Source organism: Camellia sinensis, chromosome 2 (genome assembly GCF_055761805.1).
Source record: "Camellia sinensis isolate YWXY chromosome 2, ASM5576180v1, whole genome shotgun sequence".
Taxonomy (NCBI): Eukaryota; Viridiplantae; Streptophyta; class Magnoliopsida; order Ericales; family Theaceae; genus Camellia; species Camellia sinensis.
Window position 1 is genome coordinate 41770111 of NC_138962.1, and position 19296 is coordinate 41789406.

Below are 19296 nucleotides of genomic sequence, written 5' to 3' on the forward strand. Positions count from 1 at the left end.
GGCAGAGGGAAGCTGTCTTTCGGACAAGCTCGGTTGACGGTTTTGTAGTCGACACAAACTCGCCACTTCCCATTCTTCTTGGGCACCACGACTGTGTTTGAAATCCACCGAGGGTAGTGCACTTCCTGAATTGCTCGCGCCTCAAGCAAGTTCTTTACTTCCTCCACAACTACCTCGGCGTGATGCAGCGCTGATCTCCTCGTTCGCTGAATGACCGGCTTGGCTCCGGAGAAGACATTGAGATGATGGCAAATAAAACTCGGATCGAGGCTGGGCATGTCATAAGGCGACCATGCGAAGACTTCAATGTTGGCCATCAAAAACTCAACCATCTCGATCCTTTCTTGGGCTGTAAGGCTTGAGCCGAGCAAGAAAAACTTGTCCGGATGCTCTGTATCAATGCGCACTTCCACCAATTCCTCGACGGCTTTGTCCTCGGCCTTAGTGCCCACGTCGTCAAGGACTCCCCGGTTCTCCGGTCCCTTGATCATTTGGACGAAGCCTTTGGTAGCTCGGCTACCGTTGACTGCCACGAAGCATTGCTTCAACATGACTTGATCGCCCCAAATCTTCTCGATTGCCCCCATAGCCGAGGGGAATCTCATCATCTGATGATAGGTTGACGCCACGGCTTGCATTGCGTGAAGCCATCCCCTTCCAAGGATCAAATTATAGGTAGATGGCACCTGTAACACCTAGAACTCCACTTGTTTGATCACAGATCCCGCTTTGATCGGCAGGATAATCTTTTCCAAAGGCCACTCTGGTTGTGACTTGAAACTAACTAGTGGCGAAGTTGCCGGGGCCAAATCCGTATCTCGGAGCTTGAGCTGTTTGAAAGCGTCGTAGTACATGATCTCGATCGAGCTTCCCTGATCGATCAAGATCCGTTTGATATCAAATTCCTTGACGCAGAGTGTAACCACTAGGGTGTCGTTGTACGGCATCTGAATGCGCTCTAGGTCCCTTGAGGAGAAACTGATCACATCTTTCACTTCGGTCTTTCCCCTCTTGAGCGCAGGCTGAACCGACAAAACTTCCCTAATGTGTTCTGCCTTCTTGATCATACCTCGGAGCTCATAGACGCGCGCTGGCTCCACCACACCGTAGATGACATTAACAACCCCTTGTGGAGGCGCATCTCGGTCATCCGGTCCCTGCGGGTCAACCGGAGCTTGATTGGCCTTCACGCCCCCATCAATGTAGAGGTCCAGGTGTCCGGCTGCGACTAGCTCTTCCAAGTGTTGCCTCAAAGGCAAACAGTTCTCTGTTTGGTGGCCGCGCTTTCGGTGAAACGTGCAACGGTACCTCGAATTGAAGCCCTTCTGTCCGTCGCCTAACTTAGCAGGAAACTGGACATACTTCTCGTCACGGATTTCACTAAGTATGCGATAGATTGGAATCTTGAAGATCATGGTGATGCCTGTCCTTACTTTTAATCTCCTATTTGCATCGGCTACGTCATCTCGGGGGTAGTTATCCCGGTCATTACGACGTCCTCTACCCCGATTTTTGCGATTTGAGCCACGGTCCGATTCCTCAGCGCGGTCACTTGATCGGCTGGACTCTTATCCGACCGCGTGTACTTTTCCAGCCGACCTCTTGTCTACTGCTACCGGAGTCGCCTTCGCGATAGATGCTGACACATCATCCTCTACTCGGATGTGCTCATTGATGCGTTGCATGAGCTGGCCCATGGATGTCGGCTGGTGCATGGTAAGCGAGTCTCGCAGTCTATGTCCGACCGGGAGACCACGCTTGTATTGTGTGATTGAAAGGTTGACCGGGCAATCCAAGATCTCGTTGAAGGTCTCCCAATATCTGGAGTTGTATACCTTCAATGTGTCGCTCGGTTCCATCCTAACACTCAGTAGGTGGTCTACTTTCTTCGGTGTTTTTGTGTTGGTTCTGAAGCGCATCACAAAGGCTTCGGCCAACTGATGCCATCTTTCTATGCTTCCCTCTGGCAACCTCTCGAACCATTTCAAGCCCAGTTCGCCTAAACTTGACTGGAAGATAAGGCACATAAGTGCGTCATTCCGCTTATGTCCGGCCATGACCTGTCGGAAGTGGCTTACATGCATGTAGGGATCGGTTTTTCTGTCGTAGAGTGTGAACTTAGGCTGGTGGAAGCCTGCCGGAAGCGATGTTGTTTCTATCTCCAGGGAGAATGGGGTGGCGCTCAGCCTTGCCAAGTCTGTATCGAGAAGGAGTGGCACTGCTTGGCGGGGTGGAGGCATTCCGACCTCCTTGCTGGCGTGAACCCCATAGGATAGCCGCTGGAATGCCGGCACCCTCTGAGCCTCCCGCCGGCGAGCTCGTTCCTTCATGACTGCCCGCAAATCCTCTGAACGAGCAGAATAGGAGTATCTCAATGTTGTCACCGGACGCGAGGGCTGGTAAGTGCTATCTTGCGCGCTGGACTTCTCTACATGCACATCGGAATCACCAACCTTGTAACTTCTATAGAAATAGACGGAGTGTGTTGCTGACTCTGACTGCTTGAACGGCGGGGTTGGGTGCGCTCACTATGGTCTCCCACTCCAGTTATACCTTTCCCTTTGATATGCCGTTTCAGCTTCTCTATCTCTGCCGCCATCCGCCGGATAACGGCGTCCTGGTCTCTTAACTTGTGTTCCAGACGTCTGGCATGCGATTCTCTTCGCCGCCAATGACCGTCTGGACTCCGTAAATGACCATAACTTCTTCCGCGCTTATCTCGCGCGTCTCCAGACTGTCCTCCGGGGAATGTCTCCAGGTCCACCATTGGAGGGATGGTGGGATGTCCTTCTCTTCGTCGAGCAAACTCCGAGGTGGCTCTATCGATGACGGACAACCGTATCTCGTCGTTGTTCGCCATGAAAGGCGATCAGATGAACTTAGAAGATAAGGTTTTGTTTAGAAAATCTTCCCACAGACGGCGCCAATTGTACGGGGAGCAAATATTCCGGCAAGCCCGCACTCCTTTCTTCCAAGCTCCGTTTCTGTCCGATCACCTGCGAGCACAACGACAATGAGCTACCCGGCGGTGTGCGGTCGGAAAATCCCTTCGACAATCAAGTTAGCACACACCTTGGGATAGAGAGAGAGGAGAGAGTTAAGTGTAAGTGATTCTTACAAAAATGTTCGTCTGTCTCAGTATGGGGGGTGCAGACATGCTTATATACCCTCTGCGTCCCAAATCTACTCCCAGTGATCTCTCGACACGTGGTAATACTATCCCATCTGTCAGCACAAATCTTGCTGAACAACACCTAACCAAACTGCCTGCCCACTCTACTGGGAGCTCGGCAGCCGGGCTGCACCATCTAGGCTGTCCACGGCCATGCTGTGCTTCATGCCCAAATGCTCCAAGAACCGAGCTCCTTTCCAGCTGTGCTCGGCTGCACTCCGGCGAAGCCAAGCTTGAGATCGGTCATACCGGTCAACCAAAGGCCTTCCCGCCGGGCTTCTGGCACAAGCTTCTCCGCCGAGCTAACGGTGCGTGCCTTTGGTCGAGCAACGCAAGTTGCACGGTTACCAACTGTGCGGGTACAAGTAGCTCGGCCAAGGTCCGAGCAGCCCCAATTCCGAGCAAATCCCAGGTTATCCCTGCCCAACTCACCCTTGGGCCTCTAACTTGCTCGACCTTTACCTCGGCCCATTTCCAGCTCATAAAATCTCCCTCTCAGGTAAATATATGATCAAATCAGTTAAAATTTATAAAATGGATAGTGTTATAGTTAATGGTTGAAAAAAAACTAATTCGATCAGATAACTCTCGATATTCGATTAACGTGATTTTTTACAAACATATAGTACTCGACGAGTTCTACACATTAACGGTTTTGATTTACAAAACGGGACCCATGGTGGGCTCCCATGGGCCAAACAACACCTCTAATTCAATATCCGAAAAGTAGGGAATCATATCCCAAGTACACTCTGCGCACGCTGTCTACCTATTTCCTCACCGTACTGCCTATTTCCTCACAATCTTCTCTTATACACTAATTTATACAATTTTTTAATACACATTTTTTCATAAAAAGTCAAAAAGTTATTCCAAATAACCATATTTTTTTCCTCAATTTTTTAGCCCAAAAAGTCAAAAAGTACGCTTATTTAGGACACCCTAAACAACCCCTAAAACTTCATAAATTGTTAAATCAAAACTCATGGGTTGCTCACAGCCCTAATTGCATACTTATGTTTCAAATGATAAAAGGCAGCAATAATAAACAGGGGAAGCATCAATTCCTTTAGCTTTAGGGGAAAAGTGAAATTACAGATATGCCCCTAGATTCTGTTATCTGCAACTTCCTTCTGAAGATGAGAGAACTTTGTAACGGCTACTTACAGAGAACTTTGTCAGGTGTTTAAAATTCTCTCTCTCTCCCTCTCATCGAAAGAAATGGAGGAGAAACCCCAATTGTCGATCATCAATATTGAAGAAGATGGAGGTGGTGGGGAGGAGGAGGAGGAGTTATACGAGAAGATTGAAGCGCCCAAGTTCGTGGACTTCACAGCCTCCTCCGATCCCTATCCTCCCGACGATCGTTACTGGTTCTGTCTGCGTGTCGGTACGTGTTTGTTTCCTCATCCCCACCCACATCATTCACTTGATTTCCTGATTTTGTTTATTTATTTATTTTTTACTTTGTGTTTTTCTTATTGAGGGTTTGATTTTGATTCATGTGTGTATGTACTAATCTATGTCACAGCTCTGCTTTCATGTCTACTGATTGGTTTGTTTGTTTAGTTAATCATTCTTTTGTTTAGTTAGCTCTGCTTTTATCTGAATATGAGGATTCCCTCCGTTCCAAAATCTGTATTGGAGGGGCTGTTTGGGCGTGGCGCTCATCACAGGCCCATTTCAATAATCTGAATCATTCATTTTGTTAGACCCTTCGTATATTTCATTCACAAAAAAAATAGGTTGATAAAATAATTGTAACTTGTTCAATTTATCGTGTTTTTACTAAAAAAAATGAATGGCAATTGTGTTTTTAAAAATGAACACAATAAATTGAACAAGAAATGGGCACTTTTTGAACACATTTTTTTGATAAAAAAATAATAAATTGAACAAGTTGTAATTATCAGATTAATCTTTTTTTTTTTGTTAATAAAAAACATGAAATGCTCGACAAAATGAATGGTTCGAATTATCGAAACGAAACCCGTACTGGGCCCCATAAGCCCAAACAGCCCCCCTCCTCCTTAAAAGAAATGGGCTTTCTTTTTCTTTGATTTTCACTTTCCCTTACCAATCTGCACCAAGGTTATGAATATGAGCTTTTATTAGGCTGTGTTTGAATCATGGATAAATTTAGGTTGTATTTTACATTTAACTCTTTTTTCTTTCTCCTTTTCAAATTCTTATTTAAATTAACCTGGTTCTCATCACCCTTGAACTTTTTATTTTTTTAACTCTCTTTTTTTCTTTTTCTTTTTATTTTTTCATTTTTTAAATTTAGTAGAGAAATTTGTTAATGAGGTGTTGCATCTTTTAAAGGCTATAGCTTTACTTTTTTGCTCTAGATCTAGAGACACACACACACACACATATTATTCCAAAAGCTTATGGATAGGTCTGATTACCCATTTTTTCTTGTGGTATGTATGCGTAAAAGTTACAATGTTTGATCTTTCTTGTTGCATTTCCTTCGTTATATAAAATTTGGATTTTCAAGCCAAAATGTGCCAATTACCCTCTATATGTTCTCTGTAGTCTGAAAATAACAACCGTTGGCTTGGATATGCATCTAGTATTTTCCAAATAAACAATCCTTAATACCTTGTGTGACTCGTCTCTTCAATTATGTCTCAGGATGTGATCAAAAGCATGAAGAGGAAATCGACCCTAAAGCAATTTCCAAAAACTTTGTTCTTCGGGTTGGTTATATGTTGTCCTTTTTGTTAAATGGTGTAGTTGATAGGTTATAATCTAGAGTTTGATACATTGATTCAAACAGGTCATGGCAGCCAGGAGTCCCAATATCCGACTTCACAAAGCACTAAACAAAAAGGCTTCTAGGTACTAAAAAAAGCTTTTAAATGGATGAATTTGAATTTTTGTCATTTTTTTTCCTGTGGTCTAGGTAATTTTAATTTTCAATTAACACTTTACTTGATCTTTTAGTGTGAATGAGAAATGCCCACTTTCAGTTCCAGCAAAACCTTCAAAGTCTAGAATATCAAGATTAGCAGTGATTTCTTCATTTTCTCAGAAAATGGTTGATGCAAGAGGGAAAGTTAAGCCTCTTTCCAAGCTTAGTTCAACCCCAAATCCCAAGGTCAAGCAAGTTGCAGCCAAGTACTTAACTACTCCTAGGAACAAAAATTGCCTTCCGAGTCCAAACTCCTTTCGAAGTGTTCAGAACCCGAAGCCAACAAGCATTGCAGAACCAAATAATAGAACAGTAGCAAAGGCTTTGGTCTTCCAGTCCCCAAAGAAAGTCATCAGCATAAAAACTTCATCGGAATTGCGTACTCCTTTAACGAAGATTTGTGAAGGGATGAAGAGGCTTGAGATAACCAGTCAAAGGAAGCGTATATTGGGGTATTCTAACAAGTCATCAAAGGACATTAGACGCGATCATGACAAATCATTGCCTTTGAATCCTTCAAGAAGAAAACTAAGTGCCTACAAGGACAAAAGCAAGGCCAAGGAATTGTTTGGGCCTCCAAATTGCAAGGAGAAGGGAAATAAATCTTTAAGATGTATCAAGAAGGGAAATAAACCTTGCAACTCTATGCCCACAGAAACAGTTGAAAATGACTTAAGTGGCATGGAGATTGACATAAAATCAAGGGATAGCTTGGTATTAGGTAGTTCAAGGATTACTGAAGGAAATGTATGTGAGGAATGGTTGTCAACTAAAAAAACATCAGGAAATTTGTATACCATAACTTCTACTCGAGAAGAAGTCGTTACTTTCTTAGAGGTAGTTCCACTAACAAAGAATTCAGACATGGTGTTGTTAGATGCCTCAAGAAGCGAAATGAACACCTCATCAAACTCTAAAGAAGGGAGTTTGGAAGAAAATGATTTCCTCAAATTTGAAGAAAACTCTGAAGGGGGCAATGAGAGCAGTGAAGGAATTGACAAGGAAAGAAAAACAAAAGCAAGTTCAGAGAAGAGAGAAAGCCCAGAAGACCACAACACGAAATCTGAAAATTTAGGAGTAATAGGACATGAAGGTGAAGCAGTGGACGGCGATGACAAAGAAAATGCCTACAGTGATGACAAAGAAAATGCTTTGGCCTCTGATGGTAACAGGTGTGAGGCTAGTTCTGGAAAAAAAATATTTCGCAAGCAGGAGACAAATGAAATTACTAAAAAGGTTCTATTTCTTTCTCTTGTGTTTTAGAATAACAAGAACTTTATCACATATAATTTTCTGTTTCATATTAGATGGTTGCATCATCTCATTATTTTGATTATCTTATACTTTTGAAATTAATGTAGGTTAACCAAACACAGGACAAAAATTTGAAAGAAAGGCTCACTGTAGATGCCATTGGTGCTTAAGGGGTGAAGTATAAAAAACCAAAACCCACAAATCCCAAGCCTTTCAGGCTAAGGACTGATGTAAGTCGTGTCTTTCCCAAATTAAATATGTACAAAAAAAATATGTTCTTGCTTGTCACATCTAATAGAACTGATGATTTTTTAGGAGAGAGGAATTCTTAAGGAAGCAAAATTGGAGAGGAAAATGCAAGCACTAGTTCCACATAAGGAAATTGCAGCAGCCACAATGCTCCCAAGCAGAAGTTTGCACAAAAAGCATAGGAATGAAATCCAAGTGAGCATTTTCTTGTGGGGATTATTTCTTGTATTTATCATGGAATGAATAATACTGAAGCCAGATAATTTGCATTTGATCGCAGAGAAATGACAAGTGCCTCGAACAAAGAAAGTGCAATCACGATACAAATGAAAGCAGTGGAAATGAATTACAGAAAAATTATAAAAAGGATGAACCTGTAAGTCATCTTCATTTTTAGTTGTTTACTTATTTATACACTTTTAAATTCCTCTCTGTTATTGTAAGGTTCAAAAGTTTAAGATTTCCTGAAAAAATTCTTTATCTTGTAATTTGCAGAAACAGAGTCGAACAGCTTCAGAAGGACAAGCATATCCAAACATAACCCCACAGAGATGTTCCAAATCAACACAACAAGAACCTAAACCAATAACCTTCAGACTTGAATATGGCAGGGATGTTAATAGTCAACAATCAGAAAACAGCTTAAGAAAGACGAAGTCATCTTCACAGCATGAACAGTTTATTAGTCCCAAAGGGTGAGTACTACTCTTGGTTTAGTATTGTTTTATGAAAAATTCTCCATAAGACTTATTTAGCTATACACTTTTTCAGGGTTGCTTCAACGAAGAAGGCAATGGCTTATGGTAAACAACACACTGTGATAAAGGAAATATCATCAACAGCTTCGAGGTCTGAGGAAGCAGGAGAGCCAAGCCATAGTGATATTAGCCATGCAAATAAAGCTGCTACTTCTTCTGTTTCCAGGTCATTGTCACGGGGAAAAAGGCCTTTAACCATTCCAAAGGAGCCAAATTTTCACAACATCCACACACCCAAGTGTTGCGCAAGGAAAGTGGCTTAGGCGAAGTGTTATTGTCTTCTTCTTGTTCAATTTTTTATTGAATTATATTTGCTTGTTTAATTTATTTACTTTCCATTTCATACACAACGCTCCAACTTTGTAGTAGTTGAGGTAACTATTGTATTTGTGTGTATTCATCTACAAAGACATGCAATAAATTTTTTCATTCTTTTAAGTCTGCATCATTTCAGTTTTATGAAGTTATGTACTCTGTGTTTTTTACCCCTTGAACAGAATTTTTTGTGATTTATATATATATATATATATTATTTTGTAGTGTTTACATGTAGAAAGAATCGTGATACCACTATCCTGACTTTAGACACTGTAGCTTTAAACTTCTTGAAGTAAGCTCACTAGGCATGTAATTAACTTGAAAGATGATAAAGGTAAAACAAAATTGCTTAGTCAAAGTGTAAATGAAGTTGTTATTTAGTCTATTGGTATAATTAACAAAAATTTGACAAAATATGTAGACATATATATATATATTTTTTTTTAAATGGGTGAACAAACGCATGTAGCTGCAAAAAATAAAGCCACCCCTATGCACTTGAGGATTGTTGTGTGTATACTTATCGGAATGCTTCTGCAATTAAAAGAAATAAGATGATACTAGAAGATTCAATTCTTCTAAAAGGTGATTGATTTTAACAGCATTCTTTATGTCATGGTTTAGCTTGATAACCAAAAGCCCAATTAGATTTATTTTCCAAGTCAGTCATGATGAAACAGGTAAAATGGAAGAATTTCCTTGGACGAAATCACAGTCCTAGCTTCACAATTAAAGAATCCTATTCTCTTGGTTCTTCTACCAATCTTGAAGTATAAGACTTGTACTTTGAAGAGAAAGAGATAAGACAGAATAAAGAATCAAAGCCAACGGACCTGATCCCATCCTTCTCATTATTGCATGTTCAATTTGCTCATAAAGGGAGAAAGGCCTTCGTGTGTAATAACTATGACTCAATCATGTTGGGTAAAGCTGTGTACATCTTGCCTTCTCTATACACTGGTGGCACTGAGGTCCTCTTTTTTTAAAAATTATTTCCCATTACTTGACAAATGAAGTATACAATGCAGCATAATCAACTCAAATTATATATAAAAAAAAAAGTTCAAGAGAGTGAGAGTAGAGCTTCTCTCTCTAGGAGATTTCCAGCGGTGCTCCGACGATAATTCGACAACTCCTTTTACATTACTAAAGTGTAGATCTACACTCCTAAAGTATAGGTCTACAATTTTAGAGTGTAGATCTAAATTTCTTATATTTGAAATAGTAGTTTGAGAGTTTTCTTCCTTGATTTCTGCATAGACTCTTGGATTTTCGACACCTACAATGATTCCCCTCCTCTCTCAAGCCTTCCTCCCCAACTTTATCTTCTGGTGTTGTCCGAAGTACGTCGGCAGCGGCAGAGTTGGGCAGCAACGATGGGGACGACAGGCTTTCAGGCAAATTTTGGCCTCTAGACCACAATTTTGAGAAGATTGGTGGTTTTTCCTAGATCATAACTAGTTTTTTTGACGAATTTTTTGTTAGTTGTTTTTTTTTTCTTTTCATTTTGTTGTTTGGTTTGTATGGCCCTTTGGATCTTGTTTCTGTATGTTATTGTTGTTTTAATATAAATTTTTTCATGTTCTCAAAAAAAAAAAAACTCAAATTATTCCATTTATACTAAGTAGTTCATCACCTGCAAATGAGTGGAATAAAAATAGTTGTATTTCATATCATTACATACGTCTCTCTCTGCCTCCCTCTCTTACAGGCTAAAAAGAGCTAAACTAGCAAGCTTGGAATTTGAATTTATTACCAAATAAACATTACAATCTGATCATATAAGCTAATAGACTTGTTGATTTACTGGCAACAAATTGAGGCGTGCGATGTTTACACTGATCTTCACTTGAATTGTCTACTGTGCTATTAGTCCCCAGATTAAGAGCTACTCTTCCAACTGAATCTGTGTCATTGAACTTGCTATTGTTCTCCAACTCCTCAGCTCTTACTGTTTTCGCTGCCTTTACTGACAATTATGCCTGTTAAATTACAAGGCTCGGCCTCTTCCAACATCTGCACTACCATCCTCATGGAAGGCCTCAGTGCTGGAGTCTTCATCGTGCAGTGAACTGCAATTCTCAACACCCTGGCAGCGTCTTCCTTCATGGCCTCTGAGATGGCTGCATCCACCAAATGAATCGAGCTGCCTTTGCTTCTCATATCTCCGTGCACCCACTGGACTATGTCTTTGTTCTCTCCGAACTCTGGCTCGACATGCCTCTTTCCCGTCACTAGTTCCATCAGTACCACTCCAAAGCTATATACATCACTCTTCTCGTTCACCTTGCTCGTGTATGCGTATTCTTCAAAACCAAAACAAGGCACAACGATCAATTTCATTGCAACAAGTAAAAAAATTTGAGAACCACCTATTGTGATTTCAAAACACTAAAAGCACTTCTAGAAAGTAAGAATGCAACTATTATGACAGAACAAACAAAAAGGAGAAAGTAAAACAGAGTAATTACACAAGAATACAAAGATATACGTCGCCTATCCATGGGTGAAGAATGACAAAAGGTTTTGCTATTAAAATAGGATAAAATACAAGAAGCGGCTGTCTCTTTCTAAGTCGTCTATAACAAGAGTTCGCTCTACTCACATATAATATATTAAAATTTGAATACAACAAGAACTGAGTTTGACCAGGTTGCTAACAAGTCATATGCATGAACCTGGTAAAGTATGAGACATTCATAACAGCAACTAAACTTTATCACTGAAATAGCATGTACATGGAAATAAAAGCTAACCTGGAGCTATGTAACCATGAGTCCCTGCAATAATGTGCGTAGAATCCCAAACTCCATTTGGCTGCACAACTTTTGCTAGGCCAAAATCTGCAATCTTGGGCTTCAATTGCTCATCCAACAAGATGTTGCTTGTTTTCACATCCCGGTGAATCACCGGCCTATCACACCCATGATGCAAGTACTCAAGCCCTTTGGCAGCCCCCACCATGATCTCGTATCGCACCTCCCAATCCATCTGGATCTTCTGACACATGTGCAACCTGTCCCACAAACTCCCATTGGGCAGGTACTCGTAAACCAGCAGATTCCAGTCTTCGCTTGTGATGCAATAGTACAATTTCACTACATTCACATGCCTAATCGAGCTCAACGTGGCCACCTTGGCATCATATTCCAGCGACCGGAGATTTCCCTTAGGAATCATCGCCGAGCTGCTCCGGAAGCTTCTCCGGTCACCGGAATCTGACTTCCAAATATGTTTAACAGCCAATTGTTTGCCATTCCTTAGCATGACTTTGTACACATTTCCTGATCCACCTTTGCCAATCAAATTTTCCTTTTTGATTGCATTCATGACTTCCTCTTCAGTGAAGCTCAACATATGGAATTGTTTCATATCCAAAGAAATGTATCGTTTGATCGGACGGTCATGATTTTGCGGCTTATATTTATACTTGACATACATGAAACAATCAAGTGACACAAACAAGACAGCTGCCCCAGCTACAAAGCAAGATACAATCGTCCGAACATTGCTGGACTTGCTGGAATCTGATGAACATGGCCGGAGATTTATCATAGGATTGTAACAGATTGTAACAGCCCTTTAGTTTCTCCATTTTGAATTCATTTGAAATACTTGTACCTTAGAGTTAGGAAACAGTTTCAACTGCTCTACATTTTAGGATTTCAAACAAATGTTTGTTATCCTGTATGTGTATATATCTGCTGCAAACTGTATATGAAAGTAAGGTTGAATTCTTCAATCTGATATGGTATCAGTAGTCTAAACCGATCCATTGTTCCATCTTCTTCTTTTTTTTCTTTTTCTTTTTTCATGTTCATCAGTACTCATGACTACCGAGTCTGCCCCTGCAACCATCCTCAACACCAATGAAGCACACCAAACTCTCATCAGCATCGACGTTGCTGCTCAAGCCCCTCTCAAACTCACCTCCACCACTTACCTCTCCTGGAAACTGCAGTTCCAAACCCTCTTCATTGGCTATGACCTTCTTGGCTACATTGATGGCTCCAAACCATGTCCGCCAGCCACTTTAACCCAAGAAAATACCATCATTCCTAATCCCAGTCACACTCTATGGAACAGACAAGACCAACTGATCCTCAACGCTATTTTTGGCTCCATTTCACCCACCATTATTCCTTTCATAGCTCAAGCCAAAACCTCTAAACAAGCCTGGACAATTCTAGCCAACACCTATGCTAAACCCTCTCGAGGCCGTATCAAACAAATCAAAACCCAACTCAAAAACACCACCGAAGGCTCTCTCAGCATCACTGAGTTTATGCAAACCATCAAAACTCGGGCCGATGACCTTGCTCTTCTTGGTGCTCCAATAGATGAAGAAGAAATCACCGACAAAATCCTCGATGGCCTCGGTGATGAATACAAAGAATTAGTCCGAGCTGTCCAAGCTAGAGACACCTCTATCACTTTTGAAGAACTTCACGAAAAACTCCTTGAATTTGAAGCCTCCCTTCAAAGCCACCAACCTGAGCCACATCACTTTCCAGCCACTGCAAATCCCACATACAAACCCAACACCAGAAATTGGCGTCCTTCCCCACCACAAAACACTACCCCCACAAATTGGCGCCCATCCCTCAACTCCACCAACCGCTCACCTGCTGCAACCACTACAGGACCCCATTCATCACAGTCCTCCACCCAGGCCATACCTTGGTCACTGCCAAATTTGCAGGCTTCAGGGTCACACTGCCAAACGGTGTCCTTCATTTCGCCTTGTACCAGTTCAGTCTTTCCCCACCTCCAGCTCTTCCCCACAAGGCACACCCTGGCAACCACAAGCTCATCTTGCCACCCAACCTTCCACCACGCCATCCTGGCTTTTGGACAGTGGTGCATCCCACCATGTCACATCTGATCTCGCCAACCTCTCTTTGCATGCTCCCTACTTTGGCACTGATGACATCATGATCGGCGATGGCTCCAATCTTGCCATCACCCACACTGGTTCCATCTCTCTCAAAACTCCTCACCAAAACTTTACATTAACTAATGTTCTGTGTGTTCCATCTATGAAAAAGAACCTCATCTCTATTTCCCAATTTTGTACTTCTAACAATGTTTCCATTGAGTTCTTACCATCCACTTTTCTTGTGAAGGAACTTCACACTGGGGCCACACTGCTGCAGGGACAGACTAAAGATGGCGTCTATGAGTGGCCAACCTCCTCCCCTTTACTTGCTTTCTCCACAATCAAGATAACAACCATTGACTGGCACCATCGCTTAGGACATCCAGCTTTTCCAATTCTGCAGCATATTGTTTCTAGCAATGCCTTAGGCTTGTCTTCGTCTTTATCTTCTGATTTTTCCTGTAATGCTTGTCTTTGCAATAAAAGCCACAAATTGTCTTTCTCTCACTCTACAATTGTCTCTACTAAACCTCTTGAAGTTATATTCTCTGATGTCTGGACCTCTCCCATTTACTCACATAATGGCTTTAAATATTATGTAATATTCATTGATCATTTCAGTAAATATATTTGGTTTTACCTACTCAAACACAAATCTGATGTCAAAGAAGTCTTCATACGATTCAAAGCCATTGTGGAAAAACACTTCACGTCCACCATCACAACACTCTATTAAGACAACGGTGGTGAATACTTTTCCCTAGCTAATTTTCTTTCCACCAATGGTATCTCACATCTCACCACTCCCCCTCACACACCTGAACACAATGGTTACTCTGAAAGACGGCACCTTCATATCGTTGAAACCAGTCTAGCTCTCCTCACTCATTCTTCTTTACCCCTCTCCTACTGGACTTATGCCTTTGCTACAGCAGTCTACCTTATCAATAGAATGCCCACTCCCACTTTAAATCTCTCCTCACCCTATCACAAAATCTTTCTGACAGCCCCCAACTACTCCAAATTAAGGGTCTTTGGTTGCTTATGCTACCCTTGGCTCCGACCTTACACCTCCCACAAGCTTGAATCACGGTCCAAGCCGTGTGTGTGTTCCACCTCCAAAATCTATGTCTCAAGACATGTCAAATTTGTTGAATCCCATTTTCCATACTCTTCACGGTCTGGACCGTCCTCTAGTCCTCTCCCCAACCTCATCGCAACATGGATTCCTGCACCAATTCCAGTTCTCGCACCCTCTTCCCAGCCGCCACTCACTACACCATCGGAAGTCATCGTCTCTCAACAACCTCACAGTGTAGCTCCAACACACATTCCAGTCCAGGTTCCATCTACTACCCCAACCCAGCCCACCCACTCCCACTCACCTTCTTTCACACCCTCCACCACTACATATCCCAGAGTCGCCTCCTCCTAACCCACCTGAACTTCATCCCCTTCCAACTCACCCAATGACCACCCGAGCAAAGAACCACATTCATAAACCCATCACTAAAATGAACCTTCATACCCAACTCTCCAAATCTGATGACCTTGAACCAACTACCGTGCCTACTACCCTTAAAGATCCACGATGGCGTAAAGCCATGTCTGGTGAGTGTGATGCTTTAGTTAGAAATGGAACATGGGACCTTGTCCCACCTGATTCTACCATGAATATAGTTGGGTGCAAATGGATTTTTCGAATTAAACGTAACTCTGATGGCTCTGTTGACAGGTTCAAAGCACGATTGGTCGCAAAAGGATTTCATCAAAGACCCGGCGTTGATTATCTCGACACTTTCAGCCCTGTTGTAAAACCCATGACAGTCCATGTTGTCCTCAGTCTTGCCATATCTCGGGGTTGGTCCTTACGTCAACTGGATGTTAACAACGCCTTTCTCCAAGGCCACCTCTCCGAGAATGTCTACATGCAACAACACACAGGTTTTGTTGATCAAGATCATCCATCTTATGTCTGCAAACTTCAAAAGGCCATCTATGGCCTCAAACAAGCACCGAGAGCCTGGTATCATGAACTTCGAACTTTCCTTCTTACCTCAGGTTTCAAAAATTCTCATGCAGATACTTCACTATTTGTTCTCACTATTGCTGGTCATAGCATGTATATACTTGTCTATGTGGATGACTTAATCATCACTGGAGACAACACTTAGATGATCAACTCATTTGTTGATGTTTTTGCTCATCGGTTTTCAATTAAGGATCTTGGACAGCTCTCTTATTTTTTGGGTGTGGAGGTCGTCCCAAATCAGCAAGGGATTTTATTATCTCAACGGCGTTACATTTTGGATATTCTCGCTCGAACTCATATGACTGATGCCAAACCTGTGCTCACTCCCATTCCAACTAGTCCACCTTTGTTAAAATCAGGCTCTGCTTTGCCTGATCCTACCGAGTACAAAACAGTTGTTGGCAGCCTTCAATATCTCTTGATTACCAGACCAGATCTTGCATTTGCGGTTAACAAGCTCTCACAGTACATGCACACTCCAACAACTGATCATTGGAACTTTGTTAAACGTCTCTTACGCTATCTATGTGGAACTATTAATGATGGCCTCCAGCTACATCGCCGGTCCCCATTGAATTACACGCCTACGCAGACGCCGATTGGGCAGGTGACAAGAATGATTTTTCATCAACCAGTGCTTACGTTATCTATCTTGGTTGTAATCCAGTCTCCTGGAGTTCTAAGAAACAGAAAACTGTTGCACGATCTTCCACTGAAGCGGAATATCGGTCAGTCGCTAATGCAGTAGCTGAGCTCAACTGGCTCTGCTATCTTCTCACTGATCTTGGTGTTCAACTCCCTTGCTGTTCCGTTTTATATTGTGATAATGTTGGTGCTACCCAACTCTGCTCTAATCCTGTGTTCCACTCCAGAATGAAACATGTTGCCATCGATTATCACTTCATCAGAGACCAAGTACAAAATGGTGTCCTTCGGGTTACTCATGTCTCCTCAGCAGATCAACTTGCCGATGCCCTCACTAAACCTCTTCACCGTATTCGTTTTCTGGATCTCAAATCCAAGATTGGACTTCTCTCCCGCGCTCCATTTTGAGGGGGCATATCACAGGATTGTAACAGATTGTAACGGCCCTTTAGTTTCTCCATTTTGAATTCATTTGAAATACTTGTACCTTAGAGTTAGGAAACAGTTTCAACTGCTCTACATTTTAGGATTTCAAACAAATGTTTGTTATCCTGTATGTGTATATATCTGCTGCAAACTGTATATGAAAGTAAGGTTGAATTCTTCAATCTGATAAGATTCCTCATATTCTCACCACATAGCCCCGGGTTTCCGGCAAAGCCACCGACAAATGCTTCAATCGATAAAGAATCCGGTATACGACCCATCAACCTATTGTTTGACAAATCAAGAATGCTAAGTTTTAGCGAAGATAAACTCACTGGAATTTCCCCGGAAAGTTCATTGTGCGACAGATTTAAGGAGTTCAGGCTCCTTAAAGAACCAATACTCGCAGGAATCTTGCCGGAAAATGAATTTCTGGCGAGGTTTATGTCACTTAGAGAAACACACGAGCCTAAAGACTCTGGAATAGTACCAGAAAACAAGTTGTTTTCTAAATGAAGATTGCTCAGTTTCTTCAAATTGCCAATTGTTGACGGAATTTCACCGGAAAATTGATTCGAACCCAGCTCAATGTCCACTAAAGAGGTAGATTCCGAGATTGTGGCTGGTAATTCACCGGAAAATTGATTGTGCGATAGAAAGAGCTGTGCTAAAGACTTGGCCTCGCTGACATTGTTGGACAATGGACCTTCAAACTGGTTCATAGTGAGATCAATGATTGATAAATTCGGCAAGCTCCAAATTCCAGCAGGAATTTTCCCGGAAAGTGAATTGTTGTTTACTCGTAAACGATTCAACGACAAGCAATTCGCATAGTTTTCTGGTAACCCACCGGTGAACTTGTTCTGAAGCATGAGAAGCTTCCTCATTTGCCATTTTTGCACATGTTAGGTGGTATAGAACCAGTTAGAAAGTTCTCCGTAACGTCAAGGAATGTGAAGTTGCCATACGATCCAATGTTCGGAGGAATTGAGCCTGTGAGCTTGTTGGTGTACAGAGAGAGGTTTGTGAGGGACTTGAATTCTCCCAATTCAATAGGAATTTCACCCGAGAATTTGTTTTCGAATAGCTGCAATGAGACTAGCTTGGTCAAATATTTGATCTCAGAGAGGTCTCCTTCAAGACTGTTAGTCGCAGAGTCGAAATTGATCAAATTTGTGAGGTTTCCGAACCCATATGGAAATTTTCCGGAGAGCTGATTTGAATAAAGCTCGAGCTGCCAGAGGTTCTTCAGTTTTGTGATTCCCTCTGGGATTTTCCCGGAAAGTTGGTTATAGGAAAGCTCAAGATTTTGAAGCAGAGTGAGGTTTCCAATTCTTCAGGAATTTCTCCTTCAAGACTAGAGTTTGTAAGGTAGACCCGATACAATTTGTGAAGATTTAGAATCTCCAGAGGAAAAGGACTCCAATCAAATGGGTTGTCACCGAGGCTCAAGAATTCAAGACTAGTAAGATTTTCCAGCGATTTCCATGGAAACTGGCCGGAAAATCCACTGTGGTTCAAATTCAAGAACTTGAGTTGGGTTAAAGAAGACAAGTCCGGGAATTTTCCAGTGTATGAATTTATACCCAAATCCAAGTACTGTAATTTAGTGCAATTCGACAATTCTTCAGTAACAATTCCATACAATGAATTCGAACCCAGAGAGAGTTTTTCAATAGATTGAAGAGAGCAAATTGCGTCGAGAGGAAGAGTTCCAGATAAATTTTGTTGAGAGAGATTGATTTCTTTGACAGTTTGGTTGGAGTTGCAAGTGATTCTAGTGAAGTTGCAGATGGAGTTTTGATTTGGTGTCCATGTATTGAATACATTTGTGTTTGAATTTAGTAGTGAGGTTTTGAATTTGAGAAGGGATTGGAGGTCGTTGGTTTTGGAGAGAGAAATGAGAGAGAGGAAGGAGAGGATTTTCCGGCTGGGATTTTCCCGGAAAATGGGTTCGGCGGACATGGCGTCCGGTGGTGGAGGAAGGAGGAGGAGGGAGGGAGGGTTGGTTGGTTGGTGTTTGTTTTGTGTAAATGAAATGTGGAAATAAGACTCGGAGAATCTAGTCTTATCATTGAACAATACAAGGGTAGCTTTGTAGGAGTTTTGACTTTTTGAGTTAAGTTCGCTCATGGACATTTACGCCAAGTTCGGGAACTTTTGAAAAAATTAAAAAATTAAGAATTTGTTAAAAAATTAATATTATTTATCAAAAATCAATAATTACAATTACATAATTTTTAATTTTAATTTTTCTTTATAAATTAATTTTTTAATTTTTTATTACACATTTTTTTATAAAAAGTCAAAAAGTTAATGAAAATATTCATATTTTTTTCCTCAATTTTTTAATTTAAAAAGACAAAAAGTGTACTTATTTAGGATACCCCAAATAACTCCTTATATATGGAGAAAATGGGACAATTTATTTTGAAGCGAGACATTAAAATAAAATAAAAATTACCTTCAAATTTTAAAATTAAAAAAATTATATTACTATACAAATTTAAAATTATTATTTAATAATTACCTTTTTTCATTTTTAATTTTTTAAAAATTAAGTTTTTTTTAATGAATATTTTTAAAATTTTACGTAATTTTATTTTATAACTTTTTTTAGATGCATCTTACTTAAATATATTT

The 19296-nt window shown here is 41.3% G+C and overlaps 1 protein-coding gene and 1 pseudogene across 2 annotated transcripts; one reads left to right on the plus strand and one right to left on the minus strand.

Annotated features, from left to right (window-relative positions):
* The first annotated feature begins 4156 nt into the window (after nt 1-4156).
* Nucleotides 4157-8812, plus strand: LOC114284611 (uncharacterized). The gene is made up of 9 exons (XM_082914208.1): nt 4157-4562; nt 5813-5877; nt 5958-6019; nt 6125-7328; nt 7454-7576; nt 7662-7790; nt 7876-7971; nt 8091-8290; nt 8367-8812. Exons 1-5 carry the CDS (start codon nt 4394-4396, stop codon nt 7514-7516), a joined length of 1563 nt encoding a protein of 520 aa, XP_082770334.1. The 5' UTR covers nt 4157-4393; the 3' UTR covers nt 7517-7576; nt 7662-7790; nt 7876-7971; nt 8091-8290; nt 8367-8812.
* A 1533-nt stretch (nt 8813-10345) lies between these two features.
* On the minus strand, nt 10346-18658 carry LOC145819989 (receptor-like protein kinase 7; annotated as a pseudogene). The gene is made up of 3 exons (XR_014360842.1): nt 16854-18658; nt 11428-12232; nt 10346-10977 (listed from the first exon to the last, which is right to left on the minus strand). The product of XR_014360842.1 is annotated as a receptor-like protein kinase 7 (transcript).
* Between the last annotated feature and the right edge of the window lie 638 nt (nt 18659-19296).